Consider the following 24,495-nt stretch of genomic DNA (forward strand, 5'->3'; position numbering starts at 1 on the left):
CCGGATATCCACTGAAGAGATGGCTCCTCACACCAGTCCGGAACCCACGGGACCAGCATGAGGAGGACTACAACCATGCCCACTCACGTACCCGTGTAGTCATAGAACAGGCATTCGGCCTACTGAAGACTCGTTTCCGGTGCCTCAGCAGGTCTGGCGGGGCACTCCTGTACCGCCATGTGAAGGTTGCGAAGATGGTGATGGCATGTGTCATGCTACACAACATGTGCGTACGTAGAAATGTGCCCATGCCCCCTGATGCAGACCTACAATGACCTGAAGATGGTCATGATGAGGGTGGGGATGTGGCAACACCTCAAGGAGTCTGCGAGGCACAGGAGGGCCGTGACATTCGTCAGCATCTCATAGATGCATGCTTCTAGCACTCACGCCTGGTGGCTGATACATGGACACGGGACTCGTGGCACTGTGTGTGTCTGGTACATGCACAATATGGACTGTACGCCTATAATGGCCTCGTACACAAAGATCAATGTCCACACATCTCATTGGTTGATCGTGCATTGTTTATGGCATATGTGATATCATGTTAAACACCCTATCGACCCGCCACCCAAGTGAGCCCAACACCCCCCCTCCACCCTCCTACCTCCCCCCCGAACACCAGTGTCCAAAGATGCTCATTGTCAGTGGGCAGTCGCTATTGCAAGCCCCCTCTGCGGGTATCAGGGGCACCCCTGCCTGTGGAGCGCAGGTTCCTCCCAGATCTACGTTGGGGGCTGCCCTGGACGGAACTTGCAACGGATGATGTCTCTGCCTGCTCACGTCCATGCATGTCCCTAAGGGTTTGTGAGAGCTCAGTGAGCACACGGCGCACTGCGGCAAGTTCGGCACATACGTCTTTGGACGTCGCATGCAGTTCCCCCCTCAGGTTCTCGGTGCTTCTCTCCATTTGTACTCTCAGGCTCTCGGTGCTACTCTCCATTTGGACTCTCAGGCACTCGGTGCTACTCTCCATTTGTGCCCTTAGTGTCTCTGTACTTCTCTCCATTTCTGCCCTAAGTGTCTCAGTTGATGTTTCTATGTCTGCCTTAGTGCCCCCACATTCATCGGCATGGTCCTTGAGGAGCGTGGCCAGTTGCTGCTGTTGCACGATTAACTGGTCAAGGGACTGTTGCCTCTGCTGGGCCATGGCCATTTGCGGTGGTGTCACAGAGTGGCTGTTCGCCTCATGTTGCCCTGCCACAGGGCTTGTGGGGGATGGCCAGTCGTCGTCTTGTGGGTGCCCCTGCGTGGTATCCTCATGGTGTACGGGATGGAACAGACAGGGGGATTGGGACAGGTCATGGATGGATCTGACTTCGACATCCCCTTTTTCTGTGTCGGAGCATGCTGCCATTAATGCAGTGTCACCTATGGTGCTGCTGCCACCAGAAGCAGTGCCTACTGTGGCATCCATTGGGGGGACCTGTGGTGGTGGTGGTGTGGGCATGCTGGCTGCTGGGGTGCCTGTTGGAGTTCCCTCCTCTGTGCTGCCACTTGATTTGTGCTGCTGCCGTGTCTTGATGCGTGCAGCTGAGGTGGAGGGTCTTTGGCCGTTGGTCTTGGCCCTCTTTGCAGGTGTGCTGGTAGGGGTGTCCTGGAGCTCGTCGTTTGGATCGGACCCTGTGGTGGAGTAAAGGAGGGCGAGCGTTATTAATGGGTCTGTGGGAATTGGAATGGCAATGTATCACATGCATTGGGGTGGTACCTGAGGGTGATTTGGGTCGGGGCCTTGGAGGTGGTTTCATTTGTGTGTGGAGTGAGGGTGCAGTTGTTTGGCAGCCTGCAGTTAGGGTGTGCCTGCTGCACGTGTAGAGGGTGTTTTTAGGATTTTTAATTATTTATGTATTTGATGTGAGTTTTGAAGTGTGCTATCAGGCCTATGTATGTGGACGTTCTCCTGGACATGTGTTACTGTTGCACTATGTGGGCACGTGGTACTTCACATGATTGGACATTGTGGTTTTGGCATTGTTTTATTTGGGCCACCTACCTGATTCTTCGGATGTCTGCACTCCTTTCTCCATCCCTCCGACTCCCTCTATGCTCTCCATTCCTATGGTGGAGGCACAGATTTCTTCCCAGGGGGTCAACTTGATGGGTGATTCCGATCCTCCCCCGGTGGCTGTGGCAATGTTGCGGTTGGCAGAAAGTATGCTACGGACGCGTATCCGCAGGTCGTCCCATCGCTTTCTGCATTGCTGTGGGTTGCGGGGTGCGGTCCCCACCGCACTTACCCGCTGTGCCACCAGGGCCCATATGGCCTTCTTGTTCGCAAGTGCCGTCCTGGTCATTTGCGTGGAGAAGACGACGGCAGCATTCTCCTGGAGGGTCTCTGTGAGTACGGTGAGTTCCTCACGGGAGAAGTGGACCTGACGCTTGCGGTCGCACACTTTCTTCGCTACTTTTCCCATTTTTCTTGGTTTCACTAGGGTGGATGACGGGTTGGGATGTGTCTCAGGGTAGTATTTTTAATGGTTGTGTGGATTTTGTGGTTTTATAGGTGTACGGCGTGATGTTTCCCGTTCCGGGACCATGCTTTTACTTCCGTTTCCGTATATTTACGGTCACCGTACTTTCCGGTTGGCGCTCACTGCGGTGTCCGCTAAGATGGGTGGCGGTATTGCACCTAGTGCGCCGTACGGCGGCGGTGTGGGCCGTTTTGGGGTCCTTTCCGCCATCGCGGACTTTGCACTTCCGCCATGGCGTGGTGCTCGTGCCCGATGGGTCGGAATGAGCCGCACTTTGCTCCATCGTGCAATGGCGGAAACGCTATTTACGCTGTGGCGGTCCGGTCAGTCACTTTCCGCCAGGGTCGTAATGAGGGCCAATGTGTTTCAAAGTGCTTCAAGGCAAGGGAGGGAACAAGGGAAAATACAACCACATTCTTACAGGCCATGAACAGTAAGGATGTGAAATTAACTATCGTACTCGGCCTGACGACATTTCAGATAGTGCAAGAGCTAAGACATAGATAAGGAAGGGAGGGGGAGAGTGGGAAGGAAATGGAAACAGACAGGCAAGTTAGTGGAAGTGTATCTACATCACTGATAATGCGGTTGGACTGGCAGAGTCTGCAGAGAATTGATATAGTCTGGCACCCTCCTTTTGGAGAGTCTCTGCATCAGTGTTGATGTGGGCAGAGCATCAGTGGTGATGTGGGCAGACCGGCAGAGTCTGCAGAGAATTGATATAGTCTGGTACACTCCTTTTGGAGGGTCTCTGCATCAGTGGTGATGTGGGCAGAACATCAGTGGTGATGTGGGCAGACTGGCAGAGTCTGCAGAGAATTGATGTAGTCTTCCATTGATATAGCTTGGCACCCTCCTTTTGGAGGGTCCCTGTATTAGTGGTAATGTGGCCAGACTGGCAGAGGCTGTGGAGAATTGATATAGTCTTCCATTGATATAGCTTGGTACCCTCCTTTTGGAGTGAAGTGGGAGAATGGAAGACCAGGCTCCCGCCCTTCCCCTCTCGCGCTTGGCCTAAAGGATCACGGCCCAGGCACCCGCCACGAGAAGAGTTTGCCCATCTACCAGACGACCAAATACCCTGGTACAGGAACATACGGATGTGTCCATCTGCCTGCCCAGCAGCCCGCCCTGTCCATGCCGACACCTGCGGCACGGATCAACTAGACTAAAACCTACACGTCGTTAGAGGTGCCATGACAACCTAGCCAACGGTCAGCACACCTGTGCAAATATACACACCGGACACTCCCGCACCAATCTACACGAAGAATATACTCAGTGCTATGACGTAGGCGACAGACATACTCACGGACGTGCATCTTTATTATTTTCCACATAGGCTCTCAAAATGCAGAAACGCAAGACGCATCATGAACTCATCTAAAGAGCTTGCTTACGCTTCTCCTAAAACCAGGTGCCATAATGAGAAATATAACGAAGACACGATACTGGGGATAAGACAATATGATACTATAACCTAAAGCGCCTGTGCACCAAACGGTTCCACCTATACACCAGGCCCAAGTAGGCCGCAAGCAAGAGCTTCCATGGATGTTAAAAGAACAAGAGTCAGGTTGCTGATCCTGCAGAATGAGCCCGGCGAAAGCAGACAGCCAAGGTCGCAATGTTGCAACCCACATTCCGAAAGCAGACAATCAAGGGCACGATGTTGCAACCTCGGACGCCGCACACCAACGTCAAAGTCACACCTGCAAATTAAACCAGGCACACAGTGGAAAAACAATATTAATTGTGCAGAATTCTGCCTCAAACACGGTCCCACCTCACGTGACCAAGCCGAACCTGACAGGATGCCAAGGCCAGAAGAACGGAGGCGTCTGGATCCCTCGTTACAAGACACAGGCAGATACGATTAAAAGGCTCAATGGACATCTGCGACATTGGGAGTAGTCGGCCTTCCAGCTTATGAATAAGTCCTCACATTGTCTGCACGTACTCATAGTGAAACATTGTTGCAAATGACCGGTGCACCGCGAGCTGGGAACAGCGATGGTCCCAGACTGGGAGGCTCGCGAGCGCACCAATCAGAACATGGGGCTCTTATCACTGACGCCATTAACATTAACCAATCATCAGGGGTCTTCATGTAACAATTCTCATGTATCTAATTGTAGGGACAACCCAGGTATATCACCTGACTAACCCTTGACCACTAACACTGTTCTCTATACGTATGCTATACTAACCCTACCACTCGAGCAACCAATTAAGAGTGGCGATAGGTTTTTGGCTAACTTTCCAAGGTGACGCAAGTAGCGCGTCATACTAAGGTAAAAAGGGCCTGCGAGCCCCACGATTGTGTGTGTGTCAGGACGGACGCGTACGATCCTTGACCCATCCCTGCCGTTTTGTCTAATAAACAGCAGAGTCACCTTGCTTCTTGCGTGTGTCTCATACTCTATCTCTTTTGGGATATACGGGAGGAGTTGGGGCCTCCCTGCCCGGAGGTCTGCGGACGGCCCGGCCGACCCCGGCAGAATTTCCCCCCGACAGGAGGGTCTCTCCATCAGTGGTGATGTGGCCAGACTGGCGGAGTCTGCGGAGAATTGATATAGTCTTCCATTGATATAGCTTGGCACCATCCTTTTGGAGGGTCTCTGCATCAGTGGTGATGTGGCCAGACTGGCAGAATCTACAGAGAATTGATATAGTCTTCCATTGATATAGCTTGGCGCCCTCCTTTTGAAGGGTCTCTGCATCAGTGGTGATGTGGCCAGACTGGCAGAGTCTGCAGAGAATTGATATAGTCTTCCATTGATATAGCTTGGAGCCCTCCTTTTTGAGGGTCTCTACATAAGTGATGATGCGGCCAGACTGGCTGGCAGAGACTGCCGAGAATTCCGCAGTGAAGTTTGCATCACCTATCGTCCCCTGTTGGTGGATACCCTAGGTCACCAGAGTTGTAGCAGTCTAGCTGGGAGACACCAGGGGTCATGAGGGAGTAAACTCTTCCAGGTCATCCTATTCCTGCAGTCACTCATCTAGAGTTACCATCTTTGAGGTAGTGCAGCTGCAGACTATTGTGTAGGAAGGGGCAGGACTTGCTAAACGTCTACGGGTGTCGATCTCAAGAACATTCTCAATATCAATATCAACATTATTCTCAATAGTGATGCAGGATTATCCAGCGATTTGCTGGATAGCATTTTAGTTTGTCTGCTGGAGGGTCAGAATTTAGCCCATGGCCTTCTTGCTTTCTCTACTGGCCTTCACTATTTGGGAAATACAGGGGCTGAGCTCCTGGTTCAAATGTTTGATTTGTGTTATCCCAGTTTTCTGGAATGCTGAGGTGAAGCCATGCTTGCAAGTAAGTGTGCGACTAATCACTAGGGTTTGAGGGAGTCTCCCGTCCCTAGGGTTTGAGGCTCTCTCCCGGCCCTTCATAGAGGTTGGGAAAATAACATGGGTAACATCCTGTTGACTGATTGCATTAAAAGATTAGTTAACTATATTCTCATGGCAGTATGAAGGGCTGTAGATTCAATAGCAACGTACAGCTGGACACCCTTTCCTCTGTGACATTTGAGATGGCCACATTATAGCCTGTAGATCCCTTGCTGCCAATTGCTCTGCCTCCCGCTCCCTTGAATCTCTGCTTCTGTCACTGTGTAATACCCACATGTCTTATAAAGTGCTCAATAAATACTCCAATAATAATAATAATAATAATAATAATAATAATCATCATCATCAGGTACCCTTTCCCCTATGACATTTGATATAATATCCACATTTCCTCTGTGATATTTGATATTGTCTATCACCCTTTCCTCTGTGACATTTAATATAATCTGGCACCCTTTCCCCTGTGACATTGTATATAGTCTTGCACACTTTCCTCTGTGATTTTTGACATAGTCTGGCACCCTTTCCTCTGTGACATTTGACATAGTCTGGGACCCTTACCCCTGTGACATTTGATATAGTCTGGCACCCTTTCCTCTGTGACATTTGACATAGTCTGGCACCCTTACCCCTGTGACATTTGATATAGTCTGGCACCCTTTCCTCTGTGACATCTGCCATAATCTGATACCCTTTCCTCTGTGACATTTGATATAGTCTGGCACCCTTTCCTCTGTGACATTTGACATAGTCTGCCACCCTTTCCTCTGTGACATCTAACATAGTTTGGCACCCTTTCCTCTGTGACATTTGACATAGTCTGGCACCCTTACCCCTGTGACATTTGATATAGTCTGGCATCCTTTCCTCTGTGACATTTGACATAGTCTGGCACCCTTACCCCTGTGACATTTGATATAGTCTGGCACCCTTTCCTCTGTGACATCTGCCATAATCTGATACCCTTTCCTCTGTGACATTTGATATAGTCTGGCACCCTTTCCTCTGTGACATTTGACATAGTCTGCCACCCTTTCCTCTGTGACATCTGACATAGTCTGGCACCCTTTCCTCTGTGACATTTGATATAGTCTGGCACCCTTTCCTCTGTGACATTTGACATAATCTGGCACCATTTCATCTTTGACATTTGATGTAATCTGAAGCCCTTTCCTATTTGGCATTTGATATAGAGAACCACATTTCCTCTGTGACATCTGACAGTCTGGCACCCTTTCCTCTGTGACATTTAATATAATCTGGCACCCTTTCCTCTTTGACATTTGACATAGTCCGACACCCTTTTCTCTGTGACATTTGATATAGTCCGACACCCTTTCCTCTGTGACATTTGATATAGTGAAGCGCCCTTTCTTCTGTGACATTTGACGTAATCTGGCATCCCTTCCTCTGTGACATTTGACATAGTCTGGCATCCTTTCCTCTGTGACATTTGATATAGTGAAACACCCTTTCCCCTGTGACATTGTATATAGTCTTGCACACTTTCCTCTGTGATTTTTGACATAGTCTGGCACTCTTTCCACTGTGACATTTAATATAATCTGGCACCCTTTCCTCTGCGGCTTTTGATATTTGATGTAGTCATGTTATTGAGGAGACACTTTGGTCTAACCAGGTGCAACAGCGGTTTATGTGAAACTGCTAGTTTTAAAATGCTACCTGTGGCATCGCCTTTTTAATATTTTTGTTTACAGGGGTATCCCCTCTCTACCTCCATGTGTACTGCTGCCCACCACCATGTATTCCCATTCCCCCTACACTCCAGTATGGGGGCTTTTATCGGCCTGTGTTTACATGCTGACCCTGAACAGCCCCAGCATTGAATAGGTCTAAAGAATAGGCAGAAAGGACTGAGTACAGAGACCCCATTGCTCCCTGCCCTCCTGTGCAGTGTTCCTTTGCTCTATGCAGAGCCCTGCCCTCTGGGAACTCTGTGGCCTAAGCATGTTACCCTGCAGCACAGGTGCACCGGAGAATCTCAAGTGAAGCACATTCCTTACAAGCTGAGCTCAACATTATCTGTGGGCGTCATAATATGCCTGTCTGCAATGTGCATGCTTCTGTGGCATCCAAACCTCCCACGGCCCCAGAATAGAAACTTTGCCCCTGATGCAGGGATCTAGAAGCTGGGCCGCTCCAGATGTTTTGGACTATGACTACCATGATCTCTTGCCATTGGCTATTCTGGCTGGAGCTGGTGGGAAATGTAGTCCGAGACATCTGGCGAGCCAAAGGTTGCAGACCCCTGCTCTTATGCAAATAGGGAATGATATTTGCACTAGGACAAACATTGCCCTGCTGCAAAACTGCATTGAAAGTACATGGGCCTCATTATAAGTTTGCCGGTTAGGAAACAATGGTGCCGGTAAGCCTACTGACACAGTTGTTTCCAGACCGGCAAACTACAAGTCTGCCTGCCGGAGCCGCTGTGCCCAACAGGTTTGACCCTGCCGGGTGCAGCAGCCACGGTTGGCAGATTTGTCACGGGAGCACCGGCACTGTTGTTAATGGTGCAGTGCTCCTGTGTCCCCATTCCCATAGAGTCCCAGAGGACTCTATGGGACTGAGGATTAACGATGCCTAACTTTCCGGCCGCCAGACTTGGAATAGCCTGGTGGCACCGAGAAGTCAGGTGCCGGTAATTTTTCATGGGTGTGGCGGCAACCCGCCGGTAGCACCGGCAGGGTTACCGCCAGAACCGTAATGAGGCCCTATATATTTGCACTAGGACAATGTTTGCCTTGTTGCTAATATAACATGCAAAATTGCACTTTCATGTTGCAAATTTGAGATAGTATGATTCCTGTGGCCAAATTATCTAACAGTTACACTGTTCTAAAAGGAGAGCAAATCCAATTAGTCCCAGTTTTGCCGGCTGTGTAATCCAGAATAGAGCAGACAGCTTTGCCCCAATCCATACTGCATATCATGTTTTGCACTGGAGTAAAATGGAGTTTACCATTGTGTTTACTGGCTGCATGGTCGGGTATGGCGCAAATAGCGTTCACTCAAAATTTAGCCTCGACCTCCATCACCTAATATCTTAAAGCAAAGCAAACAATCTGAAAACACAAACTGATTAATTTGCTCTGTGTATGCAATAAGGAATACAACATATTGCTCTATATAGGACTTAGAGGAAAAATAAGTCTTTTATTATGTCTTCCAGCAAACACAGTACAGTAGAGAGACTGCGTCAGTTTCTCCCCAGTGCAAAAATCCTTATGCAATACAGATTGAGGAAAACCTGTTTGCTCCATTCTGTATTACAGACGAGGCAACAGGGGTGCTAATTGCACTTGCTCAATGTTTAGTAGTGGGGCAAATGGTAGATCCTCTGGCGTAGAGCACCTGTCATTGTGATTGATTGATTGTTTATTTATTATGCGCTTATACACAAGTGTTACCTAAGCTGCCAGAGGAACAAATAGCTAGTTCATCAGTGACCCATCTATCTCCTGTTGCCTTCATTGTTTCGCGCTATAAAACACAATACAATACTGATACAAATACTGCTCAAGTCAATGTCACATATATGTGCTGTATGTATTTGAAGTGTGGGCATGTGTACATCACTTCTACTGCATGGCCCTAATGGTGGAGAGGTTTTCAGATGGCAATGTCTTGTACCCGCAGGTGGACTTCGGCTTCGTGAAGGAGCTCCGTAAAGGAGAAAAGACCTACACGTTCTGTGGGACCCCGGAATACCTGGCACCCGAAATTTTGCATAATGAGGGTCATGACTTTGCAGTGGATTTCTGGATGCTGGGAATTTTGGCCTTTGAGATGATGGTGGGACGGTGAGTATTTGCTTCCCGCCATCCCCACCCCTGTGAAGGCTATTTGAAGGGAGGCCCTTCTTACCATAGTCAGTGATTTATGCCTTCAGCAATGTTTCCAGAAACGCCTACCACATGAAAATTACTTAAGCAATAAGCCCGAGCTCGGGGGGCATTACCGCTTCCGGTAATGCCCTGGGGCCCATAGTTACAGGCCCAAGCGAACCAAGGGCCTTAACACAGGCCCCAGAGCTTCACCAGAAGCGGTAATGACTCCCCAGTGAGGGGTTTATTGCTATTAGTCCTCCAGTCCATTAGACCAGGGTACTTATAGTTTATTTTTTCAGTTGTCAGACGATCTGGTGTTTAGCAACTGAAAAAAGAAACGAAAAAAAAAAGATGGCCGCCATGGAATGGGATACGTAGTCCATTCTCCCTTTCCATTGCGGACATTCATAAGTCAACAAAGAAGATGGCCACCATGGAAAGGGAGAAGGAAATCGCTTCTCCCTTTCCATGGTAGCCATTAAAAAGCAGAGAAAAAAGTAAACAAAGAAGATGGCCACCATGGAACCGGGAGAAGGCACTACTTTTTCCTTTCCATGGCGACCAATTGAGCATTTAGGGGCCTATTAATGGAAAAGAGCGCATTATTCCCACTGGTGTTGCGTGCCGAGAATGACACTGAGCGAGCCTGCGCGCTGAATAAATTAATGTGTGCCCTGCGTATTCATGGAATTTTCGGCACAAAGTAACCGTATACGCAAGTCGCAGACAGAGCGCCCCAGACACGCCCCCACGCACAGCAAAAACAGCCTGTTCAGCTACCTTTGCGTGCTCTCCCAGGTGCGGATACACGCACCCTTCAAACAGTGCGTGCGCCCCCTGCAAGCGGGCATGCATGTCAAGGACCCTGCGTGGGGTCCCCCGTAACTATCGCCAGCATCCCGACAACATGAGTATGAAGTATCGTATTTCGGGTGTAATCTGCGCGCTAACCCCCATAAACGGTTCCTGCTCAACACTATACTGCGTACGCGCACACCAAAGTCTGATCAGATCCCCGGCAGCACACACGCACTGCTAAATCCGACATCCAAGGCCACCTATGTGCTGCGATTGCAATGCGCAAGTGTGTTTACACCTGGCTTCGTGGGGTTGAGAGATGGAGGGATCTGCATGGGCATTTTGCAGGCGGGAGGTTGCGCGGTCACATCTATGAATACGCTTTGTTGTACACATTTGTGGGCATGCTATGGACTGCCTGCGGTCCGTCCCTCGTAATGCCCACTTTTTCCCTTGTTCTTCCTCATTTTACGAGTTCTGCCCCCTACTCTGCCCTCTGTGCAGGCCTCAACCACTCTCTGCGTGGTGTCTCACACAAGGCACTCAACCGCTGACAGAGACGTGCCGAGCCTGTGTGAAGTCCACACAAGTTAAGAAACAGTGTCGCGCAGTTGATTTCGTGAATCGACGAACAGGGTTTCACACGCGGAATGGCACGCAAATCTACAATTTTCCACACAAATACTTCCATGAATCGGCCCCTCAATGCGAAAGGCTTTGTCGGGCTGGTAACGACTCAGTGAGGGCCAACGAGCTTGCTTTTTACAAGCTCATTGTCCCTCGCCGGGTACCTAATTTCTAATAATGTCCCTCTGGAAAACAATAGTTTGAAAAATATGTCACATGATAATTCGAAACACAGAGTGAAAGGCGATGACCTCATTGGGGGTGGTGTGGATATAGAAGTGCTCCCACAACAGAATTAAAACCGAAACATCAAAAAGCGATAGCTCCAAAAAGACCCATATTACACTCAAAGAAAGCAACAGTAATTTACAAAGAGCAAAACAACGAAAATGCAAAAAATCATTCAATGAAAATGACAGAAAAAGCAATGCATGAAATGCAAAACGAAATTATTCAGATAGAAGGAACTTAGAAGTAATTATGGCACAATAGATTTGGAAAAAACGAATAACACGGAACCGCCAAACTCTTTTGTTCTTCCTCTGAAAATGTGAGTTCTCTGCGTGGTAGAAGCCCTAATGCAGCACATGACCTCTGCAGGGGCGACTTGCGCTCCACAAGAACTTCACTGGAGTCACTGAAGTCTAATAATAGTAATCATTATCATCATAATATTACCATTCATATAGCTCACATCACAAACTGAACTGTACCATTGCGTTAATATTACCCATCTGCACGCAAATGTCATAGACGAGCGCTTCACCTGCCATGCTATCTGACCAGTACGTTGTTTTGTGGTAGTTTCCTTGACGAACACCACAAAACCATACAGAAGACTCTTTACTTGCAGGCACAGTCAAGATATTCAGGTGGAAATAGTCAACTTGCAATACTATGGTCAATAAAGTGATTAGTATCCGCGCAATTAGTATCCGAACTTCCCTGGGAGACTGGACCGGGTAGTAATGACTCACCGCCTAAGCTATATTTTTGTTACTCTGAAACCACTTGGGGTAAGATAGCTACCAGAGGAACGTGAGACAGGGGTTCCAAGCAGAGTCTCTGTTCTATTTCCATGAGTATCCGTGGGACGGGCAGATGGCAGGTGCAGAGCACGAGCGGAGGCAGATATGTTTGTGATTTAAAGCCTGTAGACGGGTGGTGGGAGATGGGCAGCACAAGGCCAGAATGAGAGGGTTTGATCAGCCGCTGGGCTGCCTGCAATTTAGGATTGTACGACTGTGATCCAAACAACCTGATTGGCTGTGTCCCAAGCCATGGGTGCAATTTGGAAAAGTACACCCTGATTTGCTGCTGCAAAAATATGTTTTGCTTCTAAGAGCTTGTATCATCCACAGCACAGGCCCTCATTACGTGCCCAGCGGTAGCCGTGTCGGTAAAACCGGCAAGCTGGCTGCCGGACTCATGATTGTTCCGGCGCCTGGCTTCCCAGAATTACTGAGATATTACGACCCCGGCGTTCCGGGAAGTCAGGCGCAGGAAAAATGGTGTTCCCCATTCCCATTCGAGTCCCATAGGACTCAATGGGAATGGGGAAGACGGTAGCACCGGCACCATTCATAATGGTGCCGGAGCTACCATCAACGTCTGCGAGCGGCTGCCGTACGGCCTGCCAGGTGAGACCTGGAGGGCGGGACGGCAGCCGGCTCGCAAACTTGTGCTCTGCCGGTCCGGTAACAACGGTGCCGTTAAGCCTACCGTCACTGTTGTTACCGGACCGGCAGAGCCGTAATTCTTAGTTTGGTTCAAGGGCAGTTCTGCTTTTAATAAGTTTTTGGCCGGTATTCATCCATTTCACCTCAGCCAGCTCAATGAACAGGGTCCCAGTGCAATACATCACAATGAAATCCCAAAACCTTGGAAGGCCAGTTCACAGAAAATTCTTCCGTTGCCTTCAACAGGAAACTTGCCAAAATTTGAAAAAAATAGAAAAAGTAAAATCAAAACAGTAAGAAAAAGAGGAAAAAAGTAAAAAAGTAAGCAGTAAAGGTGAATGGAATAAAAAGAGAGGGAAACATTGAGGAAAAGAATTACAATACAAGTAAGATCAGGGGGCTAAAGGGCTCTCCCTTCATTTTGTATTGAGGAAGGGTGAAACATAAATGAAAAACAAACAGGAAAAAGCAAGGATAAAATACAAAATTCATTGAGATCCCTTTTGAGAAAATGGCCGCGAGCAGCCATTCCAATGCTGGGGTGAGGTGAGATGTCGCAAGTCCCAAAATGCAGCTGTTCCTCTTCTTCTGGAGAGTATTTCTAAAACTCACCCAGCCCAAGATAAACAGTGACATCTTCTATTTGCTGAATGTTGGTGCAGGTGAACGAAATCGCTTTAGTTCAGAATGGGCATTTTGCAAGTTGATAGACTGACATTTCCTTGGTTTAATGATTTAAATCATACACTGTGCTGATAAAAAAAACAATAATAGTACAATAGGAACAAAATGCATAAAACATTATTTTTAATGCTTTCATTACGTTTATTTATTAAATTGGCAAGATTATGTATGAGACACGTGTATTTTATATTTTATTAAAATCGCAAAAAGATCTTTGACGAGAAACTCTGCACGTGAGCGCACAAGGAAGGCCCAGCAATCATGCGACAGGAGTGGCAATAGCACAGGAGTGGCAGTAGCACAGGAGTGGCAGTAGCAGATATATTTACCAGGTGCAGTAGGGCGGCAATGGGAGTGTGAGAGGGGACAGCACAGACACGATTAGATAAAACACTCAAAGAACACCATTTACAGTCTAAAATACAGCAGACGGTTGATACATAGCGCTAAGTACCCGTTCCACGGGCTATACCGGTGGTGGGGGGCAGGGGAGTTGCTAGGTCTGGAAAAGACCGGGGGCTACGCTGATGTCGGAACTGTCGGGACTGGGGGCTAGCTAGTCTTTAGGCTGTAGCTCCTGAGATTTTATCCGGGGCTAAAACCAAAAGATCAGGGGCTATAGCCCCCTTGGCCCCCCCCTAGCAACGCCCCTGGTGGGGGGGCTTCGTTACCCCACGGTATAGGACGTGGATGGAGTACTTAACGCTATTAGCACCTCGGGTTGCCAATCCGGTAACCCGGGGTGCTGATAGCGGTGTCTTTTCTATGAAAGAACAGGACGCCTCAGAGCGTGCCGTTCATTCAAAGAAAAGATTCTCTAAAGATGGCCGCCTCGAAGCTGGAAGACAGGGCTTCAAGCAGAGCCCCTGTTCCATTTCCATGGCAGCAGGAAGAAGAAGGACATGTTGCTCTGTCTGAATGCAGGCTTGGATCATGGGATCCAGCCCGCGAGCCGAGGAAGCTGATAGGTTCCTTCTTCCTCCTGTTGGGTATTTTGTGAAGATTTGGGGCCTGACGGTATTTTCTTACCGCCCAAAAAGTAACTTAGCAACAATCACTCCTTGTATTCAGATTGGGCCATGTACAGCAATAATACAGTGGATATGCATTATTTCAGCACACAGACATGCGTATTTGGTATGCGTGGTTGGTATGCGTGGTTGGTGGTATTTTGGTGAGCATAATTCCCTTGTTTTATTTGTGGCCCCAATATCCAGAACCCCTTATTTTTGCTTAGATTTTTCGTGTAATCACTAGAGAGACCTCAGGCTTGCATTTCAGGAACACTACATTTTCATTTTTAGTGTGCCACCATGGGCAATTTCTCTCTGTCTTATCTACGGCAGCGAGCTATCATGTGGTATTTTCACTATCTTAAATACGGTAGTGAACTATATCCCGGGCCTCCCTTTTTGCCGACTCATAGACCTCCGACAAACTACAACACACACAGTTAGTTATAATTGCTCATACTGAATTACATTGTGCACACGGCTGCAGCAAATTTGACGTTTAGCTACCTTGAAAATGACAATTGCACTGTCTAAACATCTCCCCACATCATCAGCACTGTATTGGTAAATATAAAACACACCACCCGTCTGCTTTCAAATATTTTTGTGTATTATAAAAGTTGCATTTAAACACGATCTCACTCTTTACAGAAATAAATAAAATAGCACAGTAACAGCATTGTCTGTGATACACTGAAAAGAGAGTGGCGGAGACAAGAACTCAATTTGCAACATTAAACATGTGATTAAAGCACAGGAATCTCCTTTCCTACACTGACTGAATATTCTCGTACACACTCAGCCCCCACACTTCTGTAATTACCTTATCTGTTCAGCATGAGTTTTCTTCAGCTGTTCTCTTTCTGAATTTGGCTCCCTTGAAGATTAACCCCAGTGAAAACAAGCGTCTTTCGTTCTCAAACCGGGGTTATTGCCTGGAATTCTCAGCTTTTGCAGCAGGAATGCTTCAGCCAGGAAACAGGTCCTTCTCCCAGCTCTGCCAAATCCCGACTGTCCTCCCCCTCTCCTCAAGCTCCCCCAGCAAAACTCTCATCACTGCCTCTAGCATGATACTTGCTATGACGCTGCTCCAATCAGAAATCAATCATGCCATCTCCTCCCTCACTACACAATGGCTAATTTCTACAGAAATTATTTGTAACCAACTGATTTCCTGTTCCTTTGAGCACTTTGCTTCCTGTAGTTATGTGCACAGAGCAGCAGAGAAAAAGAAAAAAATGAATGTGCGTTTAAAAGTTCACTTTCAGAGTAGGCCTAATTCTGCAGTGGAGACACATTTTTATTAGTGGGTTATGTTAAATGTAGTTTTATTAGTCAGGTTATTTATTAATAATGTTAGTTATTAATTTTCAAATGTGTCTCTTGCACCATAGGCATTTCAGGTGAAAAATAGTGTGCATTTTTGAGTGTGCACGTGTGCTTTTAACTGTAAAAATAGATTTGCATAACACATATAGCAATGCACCACACCCATGTGGTGGTGCTGCATCAAAAAAAAAATTGCTACCTGTGCAGTAGTGCTGTACTCTGTGCTGTAACATGCCAAATATCCTTACATACCCTCCTTTTGTTTTTACAACTTGGCTACGCTCCAAGCCAATTCCTAAAAACAACTTGTTCTTTTTTTTCTTTTAAAATGCATGTGTATTGGGATATCTTTCTCTTCCTGACGTAGCTAGTAAAATCAGTAACATTTTCATTTTTACTGATAGCACAATCAACCATCCACCCATGATTAGCACCAGGACAGCCAAACCCACTATTGAGCGTTCTCCCCAGGTTCCCCAATTAAATCTTTCCACTTCTATTATCCCCAGATTACTAATTGTAATATTGTTTTTTCTCAAATTCATTTTTATAACATGTCTTTCTTTGTGATTCAATAAATATTCCACATCCGGATCTATTGGAAAAGTATCCCTTTGAAAAAAATCGATATTTTCCACTTGGCTTTCCCAAACATCATTTGTTACATGAAACAATGTTAACCCCCCAATTGACACAATTGTATCCTTTGGAACCTGTAAATAAAAACATTATATTTCGCCTGTTTAACCACGTATGTTCCATGGTTTAAATGTACTACCGTCATGTTCTTTAAACAGGTGCTGACCAACCATTTACCTCTGACCATCTTAGCCTGTGGCATTTCTTCACTCCCCATATTGCTAATAATCACTTCACATCCTTCTGATATACTTGGGTCAGATTTCAAACCACAAATAGCATCTGTGGCATCAGGAACAAACGGTTTACCTGGACACATATAATTTTGTTCTTTAAATTTTACACATGTTTCCAGGTTTGGTATTAAATAAACTTCAGGTTCCCATGACTGAAATGCCACCACTTCTGGAGTCTTAATCTTAATAAATTTGTCCTCTTGCCAAAATCCCACGTTGTGTACCCACTTCGTTTGGTAAATAAGTTCAGGGGCTACATATGGGATGCATAGCAAAAATCCGATCTCTAGTCTTTCCAAGTCCACATATAACGGCATTGCATTACCCATTTCGAATGCAATTTTTACCTGTATTATATCAATTTCCCTCCTGGTCAATCTTTCTATCATTTGACGAATAATATCCTGCGAAACAAAATACAAGGGGATATGTCCTTGAATCAATTGTGAAACTGCAGTTTGAACTTCTCTCATATAATTCGTTAATAGTCTATCAACAGGACTCATTATGTTCAATATTTCATTTAAAGTTCTGTCATGCTTAAGTATTATTTTAGTCGCCCGTTGCATTACATCCGCTTGTTCATTTAGAATGATTGCAGTTTCATTTATGAATCTTACTTGTTCATCCAGTCCCCCTCTAATTCCATCTAATGTTTTTTGTATTATTTCTAGGTCAATACTCAGTTGTTGCGCTTTAGTACTCAGTGTTCCTACCGAAATAGAATTGGCTGTTGATATTGTGGTACCTATTATGGCTCCAACTATAGACATTACCAATGATATCGCGAGCATCACCGCACCTCTCTTTCCTCTCTTCTTCTTAATGTCTGCTGAATTCACGAATGTTTTTTCCAATTGCATTAATATATCTCTTATTGACTGCTTAGTGTCCTCTTTTCTTATTTCCAGCCACTCTTTAGTCTGCTCAATCTTAATTCCGGTATTGTTCAAGTGTTTTTCAATCAAAATCTCAGGATTCAATGGTATGTATATATTTTGGAAAATCATCCTTCTATCACTCATGATGAATCCTGGTGCCTCTTCCACCGCGATACCAGATGCTGGTCCAGGTTCAATGACAACCTGTGCTTCTGAATTCTTGAAAATCCCTCCAAATATCATCATCATTAACCATATCATCGGTATCATCTTCAATGCTGATCGCTTTGCAGCCTTGGTCTTCACCCCTCTTTGGGGCTTTCCCGGAATCCGTCCACGTGGGCTCCAGGACTCCATCGTCTCCCGTGGGCTCTGATCCCGGAACCTCCGACCAAATAATGTTAATTTTCTAAATCAAATAGAAAATAAACAAATTAAGTACATAGCACAATACTAACTTCACCCTTTTGCCAAAAATAAAACATGCTTGGTAAAAATATATATATATATATTTTTTTCTGAAATTAAACACAAGTTAAAAAGAAAACAAGCACATATAAAACAGCATTCAATATTTAATACATTTTCTTTCTGCACACCAACCATGAGCTTCCATTATATTTATTTATTTATTTATTATATATTTTTACATATATTACAGTGTTTATGTGCCATTATAACAATCAACTTTTTAACTTCTTTGTCACTGCCTCCTGATTGTACCCATTTATTTTCTCTTTTTGTGTTCAAGGGACTTTATCTGTTTCTACATGCTCAAGCTGCCTGATCTCATGTCTGGGGTGGCATGGTTTGATTTGATTTACATGGACAAACTGCTCTATTGCCGTTTCACCTTCATTTTTCAAAATTTTATAAACTACAGGAGAGACCTTATCTATAATTCGAAATGGCCCCTGCCAGGCTGCTAGAAATTTAGAATTTTTCTGTTTACTTTTTCCAAAATGAAACTTGTACACCTGATCCCCTACACTGTATTCCTTTACTGATGTCTTTTTGTCATAATAAGACTTTGCACTGTCAGCAGCTCTTTCCAGATTTCTCTGCACAAAAGCAAATGCATGTTGCAAATGCCCCCTCAGTTCATCAATATATTCATGAAGTGTGGATTCACTCACAAGTGTCTGCTCATGTGTTCTGTATAGTAGGTGTTGTGGTAACACCATTTTCCTACCTGTAAAGACCTCATGGGGGCTAACACCTGTTGCTTTGGCAGGGGTTGATCTGATTGCCATCAAAACCAATGGTAAACGTAAATCCCATCTGGAACCTGCTTCTGCCACAAATTTCTTTAAAATATCCACAACAGACCTATTGCTTCTTTCAACTGTACCTGAAGACGCTGCCCGATATGCGATATGTAGTTTCCTTTTCACACCTAGTATTTGCCATACCTTACTCATTAGAGTACTTGTGAAACGACTTCCTCTGTCTGACTCAATTCTTTGTGGCAACCCAAACCTTGAGAACACATGGTTCACCAGCAATGTGGCTGCTGTTTGCGCACTACAATCTGGTGCAGGAATGCATTCAATCCACTTCGACATCAAACATACCACACTCAAAATATAACGGCTTCCCCTACTCGACCTTTTTAAAGGACCTACATAGTCTATTTGCAAATCTGACCATGGGAGAGTTAGGCCTCTTTTCATCAATGGTGCTCTATGCATTGGTGAAGCAGGTTTAAATTGGGCGCATACTAGACATCCTCTAGTATATAATTCCACATCTTGGGACATATGTGGCCAGTAAGCATAATCTTTTAGTATTTCCAATGTTTTTTGTGAACCTCTATGGCCTGCAGTTATGGCATCATGTGCATGTTGTAGCATTAGCCCTCTGAATGAAAGTGGTACTACCCACTGTATTTGTCCCTTTATGGACTCTCTAATCATGAGTGCATCCTGTAATCTAATTCGTGTTTTGTTCTTTAATAGCACCCTCAACTCTTCTTTTCCCATACAATCATTTTCTGTTAAAGAATTTTGTTCGGGATCTATCAAATGATTATAATAGATTCCCAAAATTCAATCATTCTTTTGTGCCTCAATCAAATCTTGGTCTGGCATGTTATGACTCCACTGCACCACCGGTTGATCTACCTCCTTTGGTGCTTTAGAACGTGTGACTCCATCAATTTGTATTTCACCCATTAAATAATCAATAGGTAGCAATTCTCCCATCACAGCCCCAATCTTAGCCAGGTGGTCTGCCTTATCATTTCCCTCCTTATCCTCTCCTGGTGTTTTTAAATGCCCACAAATTTTTCTCCAGGATATTGTTAAATTATTCTCTGACACCAATGTGTCTATGGCTTGTATCATTTTTCCATGTTTAAGTGGCTTTTTGTTGTATGTAACCATGCCTCTTGCTTTCCAACCAGGCAAATACTCCACAAAGCTATTCCGTGCATAGTCAGAATCAGTCACCAGGACAATTTCACTGAACTTTTTATCAACTGCAGTAGCAATTGCTTTATAAATGGCTGCCAATTCCGCCACCTGACTGCTCCTATCTCCAATCCTCATCCCTATACTGGGGACACCTTCACATTTCAACCAGACATTTCCTATTCCTGCCACTAATTGTTTATTACTGTAATTCCCAATGTGAAAAGCACAACCATCCACATATGCAGTTGGCAAATCCTTGCATGTTTTTTCATCAAAAGCTTTGTGTGGTGATTGTTCAAATTCCTGCAAACTAGTTTCCACTTCCATTTCATTTGGTATTTGTTCAGCTGCACAGTCATGTAAGTCAGCTAACCCTTGAGCAATTGGGTTCTTTTTATTTTGTCCATATCTCACTTCTACGGGAAAACCTTGTAATTCCAGCGTCCATGAAGTGATTCTGGATTGCGCTAGATTACCTGATCTAATTCTTTTACTCTCTAAAAATTGCAAAGGTTGATGATTTGTTTCAATAATCACCTTTTCTCCCTGAACAATGGGGCGGAAATGTTGTAGCGCCCACACAGTGGTTAATAGGGCCTTTTCACATTCATTAAATTTCATTTCAACTTGGGAAAATGCCTTACTCGCATATGCAATGGTTTTGTGATTCAAATCGTGTTTTTGTGATAACACTGCTGACATACAATGTTCAGAAAAACCTATTTCTATAAAGAAATCCCTGTCCTTTATGGGGTATGCTAAACATGGTGCCTTTACAAGACATTCCTTTAATTTAGCCACTGCATCAGACTGCTCTTTTTCCCATTTCCAGGGAGTATTCAGTTTAAGCAGTTTAGTCAATGGTTGAGTGATTTCTGCATAATTTTCAATGAACTTTCTGTTATAGCCTGTCATCCCTAATAAACTTTTTACTCCTTTCACATTTTTAGGATCTTTTTTTTTATTTTTTTATTTGTTTATTTGTTCTTGGTTTAAACAAACCTTTACAAAATCGATCTTACAAAATAACACTTTTTTAAAATGAAAAGAAAAAAAGAACAAAACACTGTTCAGAATTTACAATCAAAATCATAACGAAAGCATCAGAAACCGAACCATATACACATTTAGAAAAGATAAAAACATTTCTAACTCAAATCACATACTGTTTTTAAAAACGTAATTAATCGAATAATCAGAGTCGATGAGTAACCATTTCTCATTCTATACCATATGAACTTAGGGTCATTACAAGTACCATTATCAAATAACTCCATAAAATAATCTGATCTTTGTTTACGCAAATAGGAACATTTCACCAAAATATGTTCTAAAGTCTCTTCCATTTCTGAGATGTTACAAAAGCGACACCATCTCTTTTCTTCCAAAGGATTCCTTAAGTTTAATATACTACGAGTGTACATAACATTAAGTCTAAATCGCATAAAAGAATTTCTATACCTTCTAGATGGATATTTAAGTAGTTTTCCATAACCATATCAAGTTTCCAGAAAGAGTGTACCTGATTATACAGTTTAGAAGCATAATCTTTGTATGGCCTCTATTTTCTTCTTTTGTGGATTTAGCCCATGTTCAGTCACTTCATGCCCTAGAAAGTTCACTTTTTTCTTGCACCATTGTGCTTTTTGCAAAGATACTTTGGCGCCTGCTTTCTGCAATTGGCCAAGTACATGTCTTATTTCATCAAAATGGCTTTTCAGGCTTTCATTTTTTATCAGGACATCGTCCACATAAACTATTGTTCCTCTTTCCGCTGCACCCGGCATGGCCTTTCTCAAAAATATGCCAAATTCACTCCCACTATTGATGTACCCGAACGGAGCTCTAAGCCAGGCATATTGAGTCCTGTCAAATGTAAAGGAAAATAAATGTTGTATCTCCTCTGCCAATGGCACGCACCAATATCCAGAGGTGAGATCTAATGTGGTAAATACATTTGAACCATGTACCTGAGCTAGGCCCTGATCAATGAATGGCAGTGGCCATCTAGATACTGGTACTCTTTTATTTAACTCTCTCAAGTCTGCACATAGCCGCCATTGACCATTTGGCTTTAACACACCTAAAATAGGTGTATTGGATGTGCTATGAATGGGCCTGATGAATCCCCGCGATTCCAAATTTTTAATAATCTCTGCCAATGATTCTAAACATGCCAGCGGTAGTCTATACTGGCGTACAAACACTGGATTTCTGCTACACCCTTCTGGTAGTGTGGCCACATGTAAATCAGTTAAACCACAATCATAAGCATCTTTTGCAAATACATCCTTAAACTCCATAAATATCTCCCTCAGATTGTCCCTATCCTCATTGCTTTCACACGCATCCGCTAAGGAGATCTGCTCTTCTACCATTTTGGAAAATTCTGGAAAATCTTCTGGTAAGGGAATCTCGGCGCTTTCCTCTAACTGTGTGGCTGTGTCTTTTTGTAAAGCTGCCACTTTTAAATATTTTGGCATATCAGCTTCCACTTCAATGGGCTGATTCTCTGTTTCATTTTCATTTAAATTAAATATTATGCAATCCTCTTGATGGCAGCACACTGTCTCATTTGAATCATAAGGATACACAGAATGAATTTTAAATATTCCTTTGGGCTGAGAGTCCAGGTTTTCTGGCAACTCACCCTTGGCATCTACATACTTTTCAGGAATATTTCCAATCACCATGTTATTTAAATCTGCCGTATAATGTGATTTTTGTATGGCCATTCCTAATGGGGAGTTTTCCTCTAAATGAATATCCTGACAACCTTTATTATTTACCATAATTTTTACAGATCCTTCACCAATATCTACCAATGGAATGTATTCATAATCCAGGCCTTGCTGTTTTATGGATTCATTCAGGCATACAAATGCATCAGAGCCTTTCATCTGCTGTCCATTTTTGCATTTCAGTGTTATTGCAAACTGTTTTGTAAATGCAGGAATAATAGTATCTTTCCTCATTTGTAATTCGATTGCATAAGGAACCAGTTGTGCACAATGATAAGCCCTTCTTTTGTCTTCAAATTCAGGTGCCGGACCACCTAGGCGTGACCATATTTTTTGATTAAGGAAATCTAACACCATACACATTCTGTGCATGATGTCATTGCCCATGTAAAATTCATTTTGTGCTCCACTCACTATCCATACATTATGGTAAATTGTTTTCTGCCCAATGCTAATTTTAAGCATGCATCTGCCTGCAATTCGGTTTTCAAAGTCTGGACTGTCCAACCCAGAAACATATTGGTTTTTAATCCTAAATCTCGGGATTTCTTCCCTCTCCATTATTTTTTGCAACAATTTCTCATTAATGAAACTCCTTTCATGTCCAAGCGCTAAAGTGGCTTTTATTGTTTTAAAATAGTCATTTATACCAACATGAACCCATGGTTGCTCATCTTCCATGTGTATTTCTGCCAGAGTGGTAATGTGTTTTTCTGAATCTGTTTTAGGAGCAATATTCTGTTTGCATGTTTTCTCTTTTAAATAAAAATGTATTGTGTGCTTATCTATGGCAGTCTGTCAATTTTTCCTTGGGTTCAAGTATATTTGTACAGGTAGTTTTTCATTGTCGCTCTGCATTTTGTCTTGACACATTAATATAACAGTGACACTAGGTATGCAGCTATTCTGGAGATATACCTCCACAGCATCATTTGTTTTGGCAACGGTGTGACATTCATTTATATTGCTGTTTTGTGATTTTAGTTTCTTAGGCCTCAATGGTTTTTTGGTTAAGGACCACAGCACTCCATTCACCCCATCTATTAGAGGAGACAATCTTTTCAGGCAATCTGTCCCCATCAGAAATGGAATTTCACAAATAGATGTGATCAATACCTCTTGTTTCATTCTGTGCTTTCCTATTTTTATGTCAACCTCAGTTACACCTATGATGGGCACCTCCTCCCCATTAAAGTTATGCACTGGGCCTTGATTTTCCTTCACTGTGATCTGACTCTGTGGGGGTCTCCCTTCATTGATACTCTTTACCAGCTCCTTGGACATAATTGTGGCCTGTGCGCCAGTGTCAATCATAGCAAAGGTGTGGCATTTTTCTTCTACAGTGATGGTTGCATAATATCTGTCCTCAACTTCCTCTAATACACATAAGAAATGTGAATTCTTACTGATTTCAGGGCTCACCTTTCTCAGGTCTTTTTCACTTTTGGCTAAACACATTGGTAAATGGAAAGACATTTTTCCCTACTTTTTACCCATTTCTGCGCGAGAGACTTTATTCATTTCTCCATGGTCAGAGGTTTTTTGGAGTGTGGCCACTGTTCGCCCATCCATCTGGGTAACATCAGAGACCACATTACAACCTTCCAACTGAACATGTGTAACAACATCATTCAGCAATTTGTCATTTTTTAATTCTGTGCATTTGTGATCATTTAGTGTGATACCAGCCCTTTCAGCCTCTTCAAAAATATGTGGCTCAAAGAATTCTTCAGGTGATTGACTTGTACCCTCCTTTTGAG

General features: G+C 44.3%; 1 protein-coding gene across 2 annotated transcripts in view; it reads left to right on the plus strand.

Annotated features, from left to right (window-relative positions):
• Positions 1 to 24,495, plus strand: part of LOC138453056 (cGMP-dependent protein kinase 2-like) — a 524,549-nt gene that overhangs the window by 465,097 nt on the left and 34,957 nt on the right. For both annotated transcript variants that reach the window (XM_069605521.1, XM_069605520.1), the window contains exon 17: positions 9,504 to 9,667. In XM_069605521.1, the coding sequence (XP_069461622.1) occupies positions 9,504 to 9,667 (164 nt within the window). The remainder of the gene's footprint in view (positions 1 to 9,503; positions 9,668 to 24,495) is intronic.

The sequence above is a fragment of the Ambystoma mexicanum genome, chromosome 4p (genome assembly GCF_040938575.1).
Source record: "Ambystoma mexicanum isolate Mex_15411 chromosome 4p, UKY_AmexF1_1, whole genome shotgun sequence".
In the NCBI taxonomy this organism is placed as follows: Eukaryota; Metazoa; Chordata; class Amphibia; order Caudata; family Ambystomatidae; genus Ambystoma; species Ambystoma mexicanum.